The sequence below is a fragment of the Cryptomeria japonica genome, chromosome 10, assembly GCF_030272615.1.
Source record: "Cryptomeria japonica chromosome 10, Sugi_1.0, whole genome shotgun sequence".
NCBI lineage: Eukaryota > Viridiplantae > Streptophyta > Pinopsida > Cupressales > Cupressaceae > Cryptomeria > Cryptomeria japonica.
The window spans coordinates 750,125,697-750,142,560 of NC_081414.1; the positions used below are offsets into that span (position 1 = coordinate 750,125,697).

General features: G+C 35.4%; 1 protein-coding gene across 2 annotated transcripts in view; it reads right to left on the minus strand.

Annotated features, from left to right (window-relative positions):
- LOC131076134 (dihydropyrimidinase) overlaps nt 1-16,864 on the minus strand; it is an 80,439-nt gene that overhangs the window by 37,910 nt on the left and 25,665 nt on the right. For both annotated transcript variants that reach the window (XM_058013198.2, XM_058013206.2), the window contains exons 3-8: nt 15,781-15,832; nt 15,346-15,615; nt 14,972-15,183; nt 3,394-3,514; nt 2,883-2,970; nt 2,706-2,784 (exon numbers count right to left, since the gene is read on the minus strand). In XM_058013198.2, the coding sequence (XP_057869181.2) occupies nt 2,706-2,784; nt 2,883-2,970; nt 3,394-3,514; nt 14,972-15,183; nt 15,346-15,615; nt 15,781-15,832 (822 nt within the window). The remainder of the gene's footprint in view (nt 1-2,705; nt 2,785-2,882; nt 2,971-3,393; nt 3,515-14,971; nt 15,184-15,345; nt 15,616-15,780; nt 15,833-16,864) is intronic.

Here is a 16,864-nt window from a genome sequence, read left to right on the forward strand (position 1 = left end):
TGTCTAAAAAACACATCAACAGCAAACACATTAGAAGTTACAGTATAAGTCTATACAACAGGCTCCTATAGATCACAAATCTAATTCCAAAACAAACTAAAAGGTCTTGAGATCTAGAGGTGTATATTGGTACAAATTGTTTGGTGGATAAGAAAGAGAAAATAGGAAAGATAGTCTTGTGAATAGGATAGCCAATTAGGGTCCCAGCATTTGAAACAACCATTGTTTGAATCAGATGGGCAAAGGATATTGCCATATTATAGAGCTAAATAGTGTAACCAAAAGGGGCATTGGCAATCATTTGACTGCATCAAGTGTGTGGACAAATAAGTATTCGATTATCGCTTTTCTAAAGAGTATAGCATAAATTTGATTTGTAGAACCTTATATGTGCTTAAAATTTCAGCGTTCTAGAGAAATTAGTGTAAATTTCATATCTTCTCATCTAGAAGGAATTTTCTCCTAAAACTCAACCATGTTGTGTGTAGTAACCACACAAAGTTCCCCATATATTATTTTTACTCCATTGTTTTCACATCTCCAGATTATATTGTTACATTAATCTTCGTAAGCAAATATTGTTAAATTAATATTTTTCAAACAGTGAGGAATTTTCTCCCAAAAATTTGTCACATTGTGTCTAGTGGAGTCTAAAACATTTCTATAAAGTGATTTTTTTCAGCTCTCACAGATCTCTAGTTTTAATTGTAAAGACAATTTGCCTAAAAAGATATTGTTAATTGAATATCTTTCAAACTTTGAGGGATTTTCTCCTTAAAACTTACCACATTGATTCTAATGGAGTCTCAAACATCCCTATAAAGTGTTTTTGTTCCAGCTCTAATGTATCTCCAAATTTAACTGTTTTCATCAATCCCAAGTCTAGTGCAGTGTGCTAACATGGCAGGAATCCAAACATTGCTTTTGTCCAACTCTCAAAAATTGATTGGCAAGAATATAGTCTATGGACTCCCAAAATACTCACCATTTTTGAGTATCGTGATCTTGATCAAATTGTGTTGAACAAGGAGGCACAACCTAAAGATCACCAAGAGGACTATGACAAAAGGCATAAGGAAGCTTTAATACTTCTAAAATTATCTGTTGCTGAAGCACTAGTGCCAAAGGTAAAAAATGCCACTAAGGCTCCAGTATTACAGGAAAGTCTCAAAACAAAATATCAAGCATCTAAAGCCAGGAGAGCTTTGTATTCAAAAAGTCTTTTGTTTTCCACTAAGTTGTAGGAAGGAGGATCTATTCCTAACTAGATTTTGTTTATGAAGGATCTCAATGATCATTTGGCAGCCGTTGAAAATACAGTGGATGGTCAAGATTTGTTTGCACTGATAATGCAGAATTTGCCACCATCATCTAATTCCTTTGTTGAGTTCTTGACCTAATTGTGGAGACTCGAGAATTTGATTTTGAGAAGTTTTCATCACTTCTTTTATAAAATGAACAAAGGAATGAAAAATGAGAAGGAACATCTTCAAACATCACAAAGAATGCATTCAACATAGAAAGCAAGAATAGAGAAAAATAGAATAAAGTAATTATGAGATTCTTGGATCAATATTTAAATATAGGATCAATCTTTAAGTATTTATATAGTATTTTATCATGTCTCATGACTTACCAATAATTATTGGTTATTGTAATGTCTCGTACAGATCAACATGACTACCATGCAGGTACAGATAGTGGACTGTTACAAATATCTAATGTTGCAATTGTGTACAAGTATAACTCAAATTTGCGATGTCAAATGGAAATAGAAACTTTTATGAAAACATGTTGACCCCATAAATATGCTCCTTTGTTATTTATAAGTTCCACCTCCAGTCACACTATTAGAGTTGAACATTAACTTCCATACAAAATATACTATGATAGCTATGGCAATATCCAATAACACTGTTCCCACAAATTCACCTTAGCCAGGATCTTGAATGAGAAATAAAGTGCAACGCAAATTCACCTTAATGAGATCTTGAGTGAGAAACAAATGTGCAACACAATTTTTTCTGTAAATTTTGCATGCTTAATTGTTTGAGGAAAAATGTCTCGTTTTGATATAGTGATCAGTGTTCTCTAAACATTCACCTTATTGCCCTTGTGCAACTGTGAAAGAGTGTTAGCAGTAGCACACTGCAGATTGCATTGGTTGATTTGGATAATTAAATGGAATCTATGGAAGTCATTACATTTGCATGGATTCCAATTTCTACATCCAATGAATTAGAGTACTGGATTCCTGAAGTGATCCAACATCATGTAGTAACACATCAAATCCAAAAACCAAAGGTCATAAGCTTTTCAAACAAACTCTAACCAAAAATAGCTGAAAGTTTCTGTGTACCTCAACTAAAAAAAAATCTTTAAAATATCGATCTCCTTGGAAAGGTTATCAAGTTCATTATGTGTGCAACCTCAAGAGAGAGGAAAAACAGAGTGACAAAAAATAGAAAGTACATGTTGATTTTCCAATATGAAGATCTCATAAAATGCAATGCATACTATATATGTGCTTTCCTTATAACAGTACAAATTTAAAAGGAATGAAAATTTAATCCAGGTATGTTTAATTGCATAATCAGAAACAAGTTCCAAGTGATTAATCGGAGGCACTGTCAACATTGAGCTGATCCACTCAACCAAGACAATGTGAGAAAATCCAACTGACTTAAAAAGGATAGATAGTTGACCTGCAAGAGCCCAGTTGAAAGAGCAGCCTGAAGGGCTTTGTGATGTCCAGATGACCTTATTGGTGGACTCATAACATATCTGAAAAATAAAATATGAAACAAAAATAATCAGGGATTAAAGATTCACACAAGAAAGACAATAGATAAAACAAAATTATTAAGTACAACTGTATTTACTGGGCTGCAATATTGAAGTCCGGATCCCAAAGCTTAGAATCATCAAGGACAAGGCCCGAAACAACTGGCTCTCCTATTACCCTTTGCCCTGGAACTCAAAGGTTACTAATTCAGACCACGTTTCTTTTCAATTAAAGCATTATATAACCAGCTGTAATATACAGTTAATGAATTTAAATAATGCCGAAACTTCTTTAGGCCTAGAAATCGGCAATATTTAGTCATATTTCAATTTTACTCTACTCAGATTGAGCTTTACAAAGAGGTTTACACTTTTAAATCATTTTGTTGAATCAAATAATTAAATGGAGCTCAAATGCTTATTACAAAATGCAAATATAAAAGCAAAATGAAATTTAAACAGGACATAGAATCTACCACAAAAAAGAAAGAAATAACTCCATGACTAACATAATCATACATAGTCAAAATGTATTATAAGTTCAGCAGTATATAATGTATTTTTTTATAGGAATATGAAGTAAAATTAACTCTTAGATATGGAGGATACCAGATCTGCGAGCGCTGACAATCTCATCAAGGGCATCAATACTCATTACATGAACAACATACAGTGGTGTGTTCACAAATTTCGCAAACCTGATAGCTCTAGCAGTTGCCTCCCCTTCGAGCTGTAAAGGCAAGAGGAAAAAACAGAGTGTCTGTATAAGCAAATTCATAGCAGGTAGACTGATCTACTAGAGAAAGAAATTCAACATATTCTTTCACATCAATCTGGAACATTTCTATGTGTAAACAAGGTTAGTATTAGTAATACATCATATCTCTTAAATTTTATATGAACTAAGTTATTGTGCTACAGATTAAGAACAAAATTCAGTAATAGTTCCTATTTCAGTAGGCAAAGCACACATTTTTGCCTCCGAATACTACTGGGTATTTTAGGGGAAATTTTTTTAATATTTCAAAACAATTACAAAGATTTTTAACTAGGTTGGCAGATTGCAAAGGAACATGAGATGGACGAGAATCATAGACAAGTGTAAAAGAAATAATTTAAGGGAAAGGAAAACTTCATTTTCATGTCAGGATATTTCTATGCTATGAAAGAATGCAACTTAACTTATAAATTCACAAAACTCTGTAGAATATTTATCTGTAGCTTCTGTGGTAGCTTAGGGCAACAGCTGACTGAAATTCACATCATTATAGGTCATTGTATGCATTCTCATTCATAGTTCTTATTCAAAAGTTTCAGAGTTTAATATTTGTGATACCATTCAGTTGATGATCCTTTGGATTTCTAATTTCTGACTTAAATGATCTATTATGAGAAAGCTTCACAGAAAAAAAAATCATGGGTCCTTTTGTCAAAGCTTATATAATTGTGAGGCATTATTAAAATAATTTTGGGGGGAAATTGTGACATCATAAAGGTTTGTCACAACAAAAGCCCTATCCAAATGAAATGGACTAGATTGTTCCTGGTTCCTATGAAGACATTTAGGTGCCATCTAGCATTGTTCAGCTAATTAGATGGTGAGAAAATTCAGCAGAGGTGAAATTTGTCAGTGGTGGTGAAAGTCGTTAACAAGTCTCTTTTGTTCAGCATAAATTATTTTATGTCCTTAAGAAAGTGCTAACAAAAGCCACCATCCTTCAGTCCATACTGACGCTATCAAATATGTAATAGATTTAGTACTTTCCAAAAGGACACAATAATAGCCTATAAAGTAAAAAATAAATGATGTCAAACAAAAATATCCTACAGTTGGTCAAGTTTTATTTAGTTAGCAATGTATGAAAAACTTAAGAACAATACATTAGTCCTCTAAAAGTCAAACCATCAAGCAAACAATATAGATGATCATTGATGTTTGAAAATAATCCACTTCAAATAGCAAGTTGTTGCTTTTAAATGACAATGTAGTGTCTCAGTGGTTGTCAATAATTTCCCATATATGCTTGATTTATTCAACATTGCTCTTTCCCTTTGCTTTGTTCATATTGGTTTGTCATGAAACATTCTCAAATATCAGACAAGCAGCTCACACAACTTTAGGATCTTTTCAACCTTCTCTCAAAATGTACTTACTCAAATAATTCTTTTATTATCTCATTCAAGTAGGTCCATTGAAAAAATTACACTTTTGATTCATCATTAACCATGACTTGTAATGTCCTAGCTAGAAATTTTGTAAAATATGCAGTTTTCCTGTATTTTCCAGAGTTCCATGTGGACCTATCCCCCAGCCTCCCCCAACAAAATCCATGTTTCTAGGATGGGTATGTTGATGAGACAAGGAGACTTGGGTTTATGTCCCCCTGCCATCTCACACATCTTGGTTTGTCATGAAACATTCTCACATATCAGACAAGCAGCTCACACAACTTTAGGATCTTTTCAACCTTCTCTCAAAATGTACTTACTCAAATAATTCTTTTATTATCTCATTCAAGGAGGTCCATTGAAAAAATTACACTTTTGATTCATCATTAACCATGACTTGTAATGTCCTAGCTAGAAATTTTGTAAAATATGCAATTTTCCTGTATTTTCCAGAGTTCCATGTGGACCTATCCCCCAACCTCCCCCAACAAAATCTCCATGTTTCTAGGATGGGTATGTTGATGAGACAAGGAGACTTGGATTTATGTCCCCCTGCCATCTCACAGCATCTTCTCCAAACCTAGGGACATTTTCGGAATGTACCCCTGGTTTGGGAATGGCTTGGGGACTCCAAGACATCTATAAGACATTCAGGGGACTCCCAAGTGTCTCCCAAGTGTCTCCCAACTATCTCCAAGGCTTTCAAGTGTCCCCCATTGTAGAAAAATGAAAAACTCAATATTTTTAATAAATCAAAGTGTTTTTAATCTACTTGCCACCAACCCTAAACCTATGGTCTATGGGCCCCACCCAAAACCTGAGAACTCACAAAAAACTTATAAAATAGGCATCTGAGCCTCATTCCAAACCGCTCCCATGTTTCAAAAAGAGTGATAATTGTGGAAATCACATGTGCCATAAGGTTTGCGTGGTTTTGAATGCCTTAATTTGCACTTGGTGGAAGGGGCTCCGCCCCCAAACCGCTGCAAGAGGCACTACTCCTTGACCTTTCTAGGGTTTTGGCCCCTAACCCCCACAAGAGGTGTGCCTCTTGAACCCACCAGGTACTCAACCTCCAAACCTCCACCCATTTTCACTCCTCCATTGTCCTCAAATCTAGGCCCTTCATCCCCCACATCCCCTCATTCCAAGACTCCGTGGAACATAGGTATTTTCTAATTAGTGCAAACTACAATAAATATGAAATGTAAAGCATAGATGTGAAACTTTAATATCAGAATGTTGATTGGCAGTAATAAAGATCAAAAATAAATATGGGAAACCCTCATACATCCAAATAACATGAATACAGTAGCCTGTTCAACAATATACAAGGCTGATATAAATTTAGGAACACTCAGATATCAATCATAACCAATCATGATAAAAGATCCAAATATTAATGGCCAATGGAAACCCTTGCACATTTGAACAATGAATGCTGAATTAGTAGAATAGTACATAGTACATACAGACAACAAAGTTCCTTTATGACAGTGGCAATTAATACCTCGAACATCACATAAAATACTAGATATAGGTCTGCAACTCATCATAACTATATATTTAATTTTAATCATTTCAGTACATGATGACAACATATTCCACTCACAAACAGGCCATAAAGTTGTACAGATCAGTCAGGTAGAAACTCCAGTGTTGGCACAAGATCTTGAAAAAGAGTGGCTAGAAGTGTACAGCAGCGGCAGCAATAAGGCAACTCAGCAATAAATAACACATGTTAGGCTAAGATATACAGCACCCTTCATTACTGGTACAACAGCAAGACATGGCGGCTGGGATGGATCTATAAGAGTTGTATGATACTGGTAACAGCAGCAACAATCAATATAGCAGCTAGAATATGGAAAATTGAAAATGGCAAATATACCCCCTAATTACAGAAACAAGGGTGGCACCACATCAACCATGCTTAAATAAATGTTATTAATGTTGTTTAGTAGCTAGTAAATAATGAATGGTGATTGAGTAACCTTGGTGCAACAACAAGGCATTGAAAACCTTCAAAATAGAAAATCTAATCCTGAACAGCAACAATGATGATCTAATTGATCTGAAAATTCCTACAGAATAGCCACTAATAAAATGTTGATTCAATTTGTTTGCAAATACTTGATAGATCTGATCCTCAACGACTATAATATTCAAATAAACTCAATAATCAACACAAATGCAATCTCCAAATGGAATTGCCTCAAATGGACAAGATGTTTTTTGTCCACAATTCAACAATGGAAATCAAGAGGGTTTTCATCCTCCAAATCTCCTACACCAATGGTTTTCGTCCTTGAATGCTCAACCTCCAAAAATGGAATTGAAAATAATGATAATGGACGATTTGCTTTAAGCAAATGACTTTATTTTAGACATGCCTTTTGGACCTTCAATTTGAACTTACTTTTCCTTCTGAGTGCTTAAAAATATTTTTTAAATAAAATACTATAATGTCTCATTTAGACTACCACTTTGTTAAAATAATAATAATATTTAAGTTGTCCTTTTGAAATAAAGTTGCAGTCAGCATGCTATACTTTTATTATGTTTTGTTCATATGGTTGTGTTGAACTATGTATTAATTTTTTTTTCAACTTTTGAGTAGCTATAAGCATCAGTTGATAGATGCTTGTGTTCTCATGGCAAGCATCAAATCCTTTAAATGGCATTAGCATAGTCAAGAAAAGTAGTTTGATCCTTGGCCAACCATCTCTGGTCTACTACTATAATAACTTCATGTGCAAATAAAGATATACTTTACTCATATATCTGGTATGCATTGTTATCTCTGTCATTACTTTGAGTATTAATTTTATCGGATAGAGCAATAAAAATTTGGCATTGTTGCCTTAAAGAAATTGGGTCATATTTCATAGATTCGTGCCTTTTGACCCCAATCAAGGTGGGAAGAGACCAAAATGTGATCAAGACCAAGAGATCAAGAAATCTCTAAGATTGATAGAAAGATAATGAAGTAGAAGACTATGAGGAAAATCCAAAGAAACCTCAAACATTCAAGCTCAAAGTCAGAGTCCATCTTGAGAAAGAAATCAAAGTTAGAGTGTGATCCAAAATGAGAGTTGTAGATGGAAAAATAAAAAACACTTCCACTACAAGGAACCATACAAGGGCAGAGTGGGAAGAGATAGCAAGACACTTACCACTACCCAATGAAGCATGGTTTGATCTTTCTAACCAAGTGGAAAAGCCAATGCAAAAAATAATAGACAAAGAAGAATGGGAGATAGAACCTAAAGACTTATTGCCAGAAGCTTATGAGAGTTACCTTTGAGGCATCAAAAGGTTGTTAATTGAAGAAGAAGAAGAAGAAGAAGAATTGGTGATTTAAGGATCCAAGCCAAAATAACCTGGGCCAAACGTGCATAAGAAAGAACCTAAAGGCAACTCAAGTGTACAAAACATTGAAGTAGGATGAGTCGAGGATTCTCACATGGTCGAGAGTGCGATAGAAGCATCAAAGCGTCTAAATCAAAACTCCCTGTTAAGCAGGTTTCAAGCATTGAGGTTGCATCAGGACAGAAATATAGTGACTCCCCCATCTAGTCCCAACATAAATAGGTAGAATCTACCCAATTTCATAGGCAATAAGTGAAAAAATCCTACAAGGCATTGTAAAACTTGTGAGACAATATGGACAACAAATGGCTACAATTATAGATGCTATTGACTATAGATTATATATTTATAAATAGATATGTACCTCTATATTTATGTATGAATGTATATAAATGCATATGGCCAAACCTAAATGTACCAAAGCTAGGAAAAATTCACAAACTACAGAACCTGAATCCCCAAACCTCCATGGCAACATAGCCTTTGAGAAAAATATCCAATGCCCATGCTACTTATAGCTGTCAAAAGAGACGAGAAAATCTGTCCATAATTAATGTAGTTTCTGCTTTACAATTTCCTGCTTTGTCCTAAAAATTTGGACACTATTTTTTTCCTCAATATTGAAAATGGAAAATTTGGTGCAACTGGAAATGTAATTAGAACTCTTCATGCCTTGTATGAATGGATTTTACAAATCTCAGCTTGAGGGCATTGTGCCAAGATATTTAGAAAGGGATTTTGCCTTGTATCAACAACCCATCACTTAATACAATACAACCTGTTTACTTTCAGTTCCTTTTCATTTAATCACATTCATTAGATATGGATACCAACTCCTCTTAGCTGATCTGTTATTGGGATTTCAAGAGATGGAATCATGTAACCATTCTCAAAATTGATATCCCCTTCTATCATAGCTTAGAATATTATAGGGGATGGAATTTGAATAAAAATACCATGCTACCTGTCTTCCTCATGTTTTTCTTATCAATTCCACTTGGACTTCAAAAAGGCTTGGAACCTCTGAGTTCCTCTTTGAATCAGTTGGAAAATGTTGACAAAAGTGGAAATATTAAAAGCACTAAAGGTGAAACAGAGTGTTAGAGTTTAACATTTTTTTGCAGCTTCAAATGATGATGTCACATGCCTCTGTTTCATGTTTGGCTTTTTCAACTTATAAATTACACACACCGCTTCTGTTGAGTTTTGCATTTGCTACTGCATAGAATTTTGCATCCAGTCCTCCGAGTCAACAATAGAAACTTCAGTCAATTTCCCTGTGATATTGGAATTGTAGGATATTTTATTTTAGACATCTGCTATTTTCATCTTTTTGGTCAATCTATCTCATTTCTATTGGTTGGATGCACTTCCATGTGAGTAGCTTGCTCTTATTACTATTAATTTTATAGATCAGACCGATAACAACATGCAGAAATGAAACAATAAACACACATAACACAACAGTACCATGGGAAAACCTCCCTCTTGGAGGTGAAAAACCCAGCAACAAAGATCTCAGATTATATTAACTCAAAATCAGTAGAAGTCTTACAACTTTTGCTTCAACACTTGAAGCATAATATAATCAGCAGATGATAATCCAAGTTAGGGCACACACTAGGGCAGACTTATCTGAGGTATGCTTGCTGTAGATGATTCAATAATCTGATTGTAGACCATTTGCTTGATCTTGCAGCCCTTAGAACAAGTTCGCTGACCTTGTAGATGAAGTTGACAGCCCTAGGAGGAGTTCGCTGTCCTTGTGGATGAATTCGCTAGCCCTAAAGGAGGTTTTCCAGCCCTAGATGAAAGTTCGCCAGCCCTAGATAATATCTAGGATGAATTCGCTGCACAAGATAACTGATTTGCTGATCAATAGTAGAGGTAGTTCGCTGATGTGTGAATGAGATTGATTGCTCAATGAATGTATTATTGATGGAAGAATGATCTTGCATATATATAAGACTTTATGTCTCTTTGATGCAGAGGGTTTGGTGTTGAACACAACTTGATTGCTTTCACCCTTCAAAGGGTCTTCAATAGACACCATCCAGTGGTGTATCGCCTTTAGCCTTCCGAAGGCTTGGTATCCTTCCCAAGGATCACCCACAATAAGGAAACTCCAAATTGGCAAGGAGTCTTCTACTCCTTTGGTCTCAATCCCTCCAACCAAGGACACCTAACAACCCCAAACCCTTAGCATATAGGATCTTTTGCTCAAGTGGTGAAGTATGACATTTGTGGATGAAAACTATGTGAGACATGGCATTTGCATTGTTTTGTACCTCTTGAACAGATTCTACAAGATCCCCAATACCTCTTACCCCTAGAGACCTAGTAAGGGCTACAAGCAATTAGGCCTCCTATTTGGGTTTTTGCTCAATCACTTCCAATCTCCCTTAACAACCCCTAGGATAAATCATAAATTTGAGTACCCTTTTGAATTCCCTTATAAACTTCACACTTTGGCATCTGGGTTTTGAGTTTAAGAGGTCTGTCCACATTTCCCCTAATTAGGCCTATCTAGTCGGTCTTGGAGATTTGTTGACAAAAGTCTTCACCAGTCATATTAGAAGGAAGAATGGACACTTTTCTAGGGTCTGTACATGCTCAAGGGTCCCTACCATGCCAAGTTGTCACACCCTTCAATCCGCTGCACAAGGGTTTCAACCATTTCTTCTGCTGCACAGGCTTGCCACATAGTAGATGTCAAGCCTAGGACTTCATCTTAAAAATATCAAATGACACTTCCTGCCTCCCAAACCACTTGGAACATTTAGTATACAAGGCAATTCAACATTCCCCAAGGTTTCAGGCCATTCCCACGATGGAATGTTGAACCCTGATTTTAAGGGTTTCTCAGGCCAGCGATGAAGAATTTACTCTAACTTTCAAATCAAAACGTTTGAAGACCTCACTCCAACGCCAAATGAAATTTGATTCACAGCCTCAAACTTCCCTGCTCTCAATTCATGCCTATCATCCGTACAAATCCGTACAAATGCAGTAAACTCAAGGAAAATGGGAAAAAATGCAGTTTTTGATTGGTTTTAGAAACAGGAATTACATTACCAGCTTCTCCTAACCTGTTGGCATAGTTCCTCAGGCTTATATCATGCCAAGGAACTCCTCCAACCACCCCCAACGTGTACATTCAACCAACTAACCGTTGGGTAACCAAAAATGCAAAAACTTGTCAAAGTTGCTCATGACAACATTGCAACTTTTGACCATTATTACAATCTTGCTCTTGCCTTCACACCAAAAGGCCAAGAATGAACACACAACACATCTAAGACTCCTAAACACCAAAAACACAACTAAAATGCCCATATAAGGCTTTGGACCAAATTGACACCTTTGTGGAGCCTTATGGATTATTACACTGTTTTTGCGACCACCATGGACATCACCATGGATCAACATGGATCAACACACATCATACCACAAAACACCATCATGGAACAACACACATACAACTGATGCACACATGTCTCCTTATGCCCCTGCACCGCTCTTCTCCTTAGGTCGGCCTTGCATTTAAATTGATAACTGAATCTCATTTTGGTGCCCACACATAGGGTTAGCCCAATTACAATTTAAAAGTTACTTGTATAGGGCCGGACCTAATACAAGTTACATGTTATAATTACATTTCACAAATGATGACGCCCATTTAGGGCCAGACCTAATAACAAGTTATACATTGAACTTTGCAAGATATTGTGGCTAAGGCCGACAAGCCAATTAGCCACCCAAAAGTGCTAGGTCAGCCCTAGAAGGAATCCGACCTAGCTATAATATCAACAATTACCCCTACCAAAATTCTTCTCTTGCCCCCCATCTCCTTAGACCAAACCCTCCACAATAGGCCATCACCCCACAAAATGATAATCAAATTATAGAGGGCAGTATAAGATAAGAAAGTCAACAAGATAACATAATTCTCATCTAAGAATGATAATATCATTGATTATTAATTATTACATCATCCTAAAAACTCCCAATTTTTTTGGACTTTTTTACTCCAAAAACTTATATTCCCTCTCCTGAGAAACCTAGTAATTAATGGCAACACTAAATGAGGTCATATGTTGACTAGGATGACTGGTGGCACATTAGCACATTAGATCAACAATAGCATATATAGATGCTATTGAATGCTCACAATGCATCATTTTTCAGGTTCTCTCTTGAATCTGCTTTGACCTAAGCTACTCTTAAAAACAAAAAAAGGACACTGGAGGAAAATTGAACAATATGACATGAAAGCCAACTTTGGCGAGGACCAGGCCATTGAGCAAGAGTTCTGATTTATTTTGACCCTCTCTTGACTGATATTTACTTTGTTGAATGGCTGATATCTGTCTAAGCATTGACTAAGAATTTTGACTCTGTTGACTTATTGGACTTCTATAACTGCTGCAATAATTAAAAACTTTACTATTATTCAGTCAAGCTTTTGGCAAAAAAATTACAAGGTATGTGGTTTGTTTGACGAATTTGGCTCTTGAATTACATCTAATGATGGCTAGTAGTTGGACTTGTTAATCATTCATTATGTTATTAAAATATTTACCAGTGAAAATCCCAAAACTTTAATACCATTGATGAGTTGTTAAGCCATTAATGCAGTTGTAAAATGGATTATGAGAGGTAGAGATGCAAATAAGATTGCTGATGTCGCATATCCAAGATGGATTTAACTGGGATTACTCATGACCTCAGTACTAGATGACATTCATTGAGTTTACTCATTCTACATTATATTTGACTGATAGCGTTTAATTGAGATTCTCCACACTTCCCAATGACTTAATGATTAAATTATTTAGACAAGGCTTAAGTGTGCTTGATGAAGATAGTAAGGCTCAGTTGAGATTATATATTCTCTCTATGCCAATTATAGGGTTCTAGATATGTTGATCATATTCTTGATGATGGTAAGCTTAGTTGAGGATGTGTATATGCCACTGATTGATATACAAATGATGATAGCATAGATTTTAGAGTAGATTGTTAAATTTTTCTTTTTGGGCTAGACAGAAAATAAACTTGGTAGAGTCCAAAATTAATGATATCTCACAATTATGAACATTAGGGGACATTCATCTTAAAGCATGATTTGATGATGGTATTATTGAGTTTTATTACTAACTATGGTGCTTTATTGTTGTATTCCATTTAAGTCAAAAAACAGTTATCTTGTATTGTACTATTGTGTGCAAATATCTGATGGGAAGATCTGTAACCTGTACCACATTGTCTTTAGAATCTAGCTACTTATAACCCTTTTAAATTCATGCCAACTAGTTTGCTGTACACTTGGACTTTTTCCCATTTCAGGGCTCTTCCTAGAATAGGATACAAGCTCTATCCTTAACTTTTTTCCTACTTAACTATCAATAACTCATCCTTATATCAGTGTGCTACCTGCCATCACTTAACAAGTTCCCAAATACTTAGCTCTAATTAGCATTGATACCTTTTCTTGGGATCAAAATTGCAGTTTATGTTATTCTTTTAGTCCTTGCCAAGTATTATTAGATTATCCAGGATTTTAAGTACAGAGGATGCATATACAGGCACAACATAAGTAATGCCAAGTATATTCTAGATTTAATGAAATTAAAAAGTACATCTTGCTGGGCATGGGAATTGGAGGGCTATAAAAGTGAGTTTTTGGAGCTCATTTGTTATGCTTGGATTTGATATTTTGGAGAATACGTTTTCTAGTTGAGCTGTTCATCCTATAGCATTCTGAGGACGAAAACCCTTGCAAGGAACATCTTCGACATTGGTGAAAGACCCAATCCTTAGTGGATTCATTCAGGAATTACTGTTGGACCTCATTTTTGGATTGTATCTTCAGTCCTTCCCTATAGCAGGCCATGCTTCCTTGTGGCTCACCTACAAGCTAATTTGGGTGATTGGGATTCCTAGAGCATGTGATATTCAAGCAGATTTATTAAGGCATTTTGGGCAACTGGGGTTTGGCAACTCAGTGACATCCAGTTTGCACCATTTGGAGTCCATTCTTGGGGATGGTGTCTAGGGGTTTTGTGCACCAGTTTGCTGGGTTTTTCTCTATTTCATTGTTATTTTGTTACCAACAAATGGGTATATCTAATTTAGCATTGTAATGCTATTTCACCATCTAGGTGTCTTTATTTTTTATGTTATATTGTACTTTCAGTTTTATTGTTGGTTGTGGGTACTTTGGAAATATTGCATTTGCAAGTTATTTCAATTGTTTCATTGCTGCAACAAATATATATTTTTATACCACTTTTGCATCTCCGTCTTCTTTTATACAACACTTTAAAACAAAAAAAACAAGGGTGTTACAAACTGCAGCACTGATTTTATTAATCGACTTTCTTCAACTTATATTAGCTACAAATTTGTCAATTGTTCTAATTTTCTTATTGATTTTGCTAATTCACTTGTATCAATATTCCCTCATGTCCTTTCTTCTTGGTATTTCTATGACAAAAAAATATACCCAATATCAAAGCATAGAAGACAAGAATAAAAATGACAAATATGAACATGAGTACACGATAGAAAAAAAGAGTTAAATGACAAATATGAACATGAGTACAAGATAGAAAAAAGAATTGTAACTTAGACAAGTAGATACCAGTGGAGGCCTGGAAAGTGCATGACCCTCTGGACCGGTTATACCAAGGTTAATCATTTTAGATTGTCCTTCTGCTACTGCTTCCCCATTTTCTGCATGAACCTGAGCTAAGGCACCTAAAGACTTGCACTTTTTTAGACCTTGCAAGAGTTGCTCATCATTTACCATGAGAGCCCCTTTGTATGCCATGAAAAATTTGAAGGAATTGATACCTGCCAAGGCAAGAACAATTCCCCTAAGTTATCAAAGTAAACACATCAAAAGACATCATCCTTAGACAACCTCATTCTCAAAATGATGGTTTAAGCCTCTGACTACTATAATATACATTCTACATCTACGCTTCAGACCTTGTAAATTTAACAAAACCTTACCTTTCTCCTTAACAAGCATTTCCATGTCTCTAGCAACATCTTCATTCCAACTTGTAACAGCTACATGAAAACCATAGTCCATGCAAGATTTTTCTGCCTTCTTTGCATAGACTTCAAAGCCATGTGCAAGGTTCCCATTAGTCGGGATCACAAAGTCAATATGCATTGTTGTTCCTCCCGCTAATGCAGCTGCCTGGCCAGTAAAAAAATCATCAATAGTCTCTTGACCCATGAATGGCATCTCCAAGTGTGTATGGGGATCAATACCACCTGTTTTGTACCACAAAAAGCACATGATCTGTTCTGAGCATAATGATGGCTGCCGTAAAAAACAACAGAACTCTTAAAAGACTTTTTACTAAAATTATGAACAGGAATCAATGCTATTAATAGCTTTGTCAATTGTAAATTTAAAAACGCCACTTTCTCTCTGACCTGGCATGACATATCTACCAGTTGCATCAAGGACATGTACTTCATCTGCAACCTGAGTAAGAAGATTCATGCAAGTTCAACAATTAACCTTACCATGAAGGCAACAAGTTTAAAAATATAACACAACTATGTTTCCTTTCAACTATAATCGTAATTTCTGACTGGACCACAAATTAGCAAAACATGTTGGCAATGCCAATGCCATGATCAACAATAAAAGGTAATATTCTAGTGACAAATAAATGTTAAAAAAATTATTTAGAAAACATGTATCCAGTCCCTGGAGTCCAATTTAAGTAAAAAGGACTACTTCTCATGCTAGTATTATTTTACTCTACAATAAAGAGGTGCTAAATCCTATTGGAAAATATGAAAGTGCATAATAAAGATTCAACGTAGATTGAATGATTCCTAACCCTTCTGTGTAATAACTCTACCAAAGGAGATTGCATAACAGGAATGACCTTAGGTACACTGGTCACAATTTTGACAGCAGTGAATATGAATACATTTCTTCAAATATATGAGGACAGCAGAGAATGATGTTGTACAAGAATAAAAATACAGCAACAACTGCAATCATGAGTGATCCCTGAGATTCCATGGCCTTTTGTTTTGCATGACGCATGACAATTTAATATTTATGTGAATTTAACAGGAATCCTTAAGAAGAAAACATGAAAAACAAAGTACAAACATCTCAAAATTTATTGCATGCTAACTTTTGTGATTTTGACAACACCATATGCATGTAATTACTATATAAATTTGAACCTTAGAATAATTCACTTAACGATTCCTTGACTTTATTACATCCAACAAGAACAAACTCAAATCCTTGATGAGTACTGGGTACGTGCTTTCTGGAAATAACTAGTGCCTTTGTAAATGTTAAAGAAAGAGACAGCAAATAATGCATGTGTCGAGACAAATAAAAATCACATCAATGGCATTGATGAAGTTAGAAGAAGATAAAATGTTCAATCTTTTCATTTTTTTTTCTATCTGATAACTTCCTATTCTTTTGCCAATCTGCTTCCCAGTTTATTGCTTTTATTGTTTACTCGTACATGTCTTGTGTGCC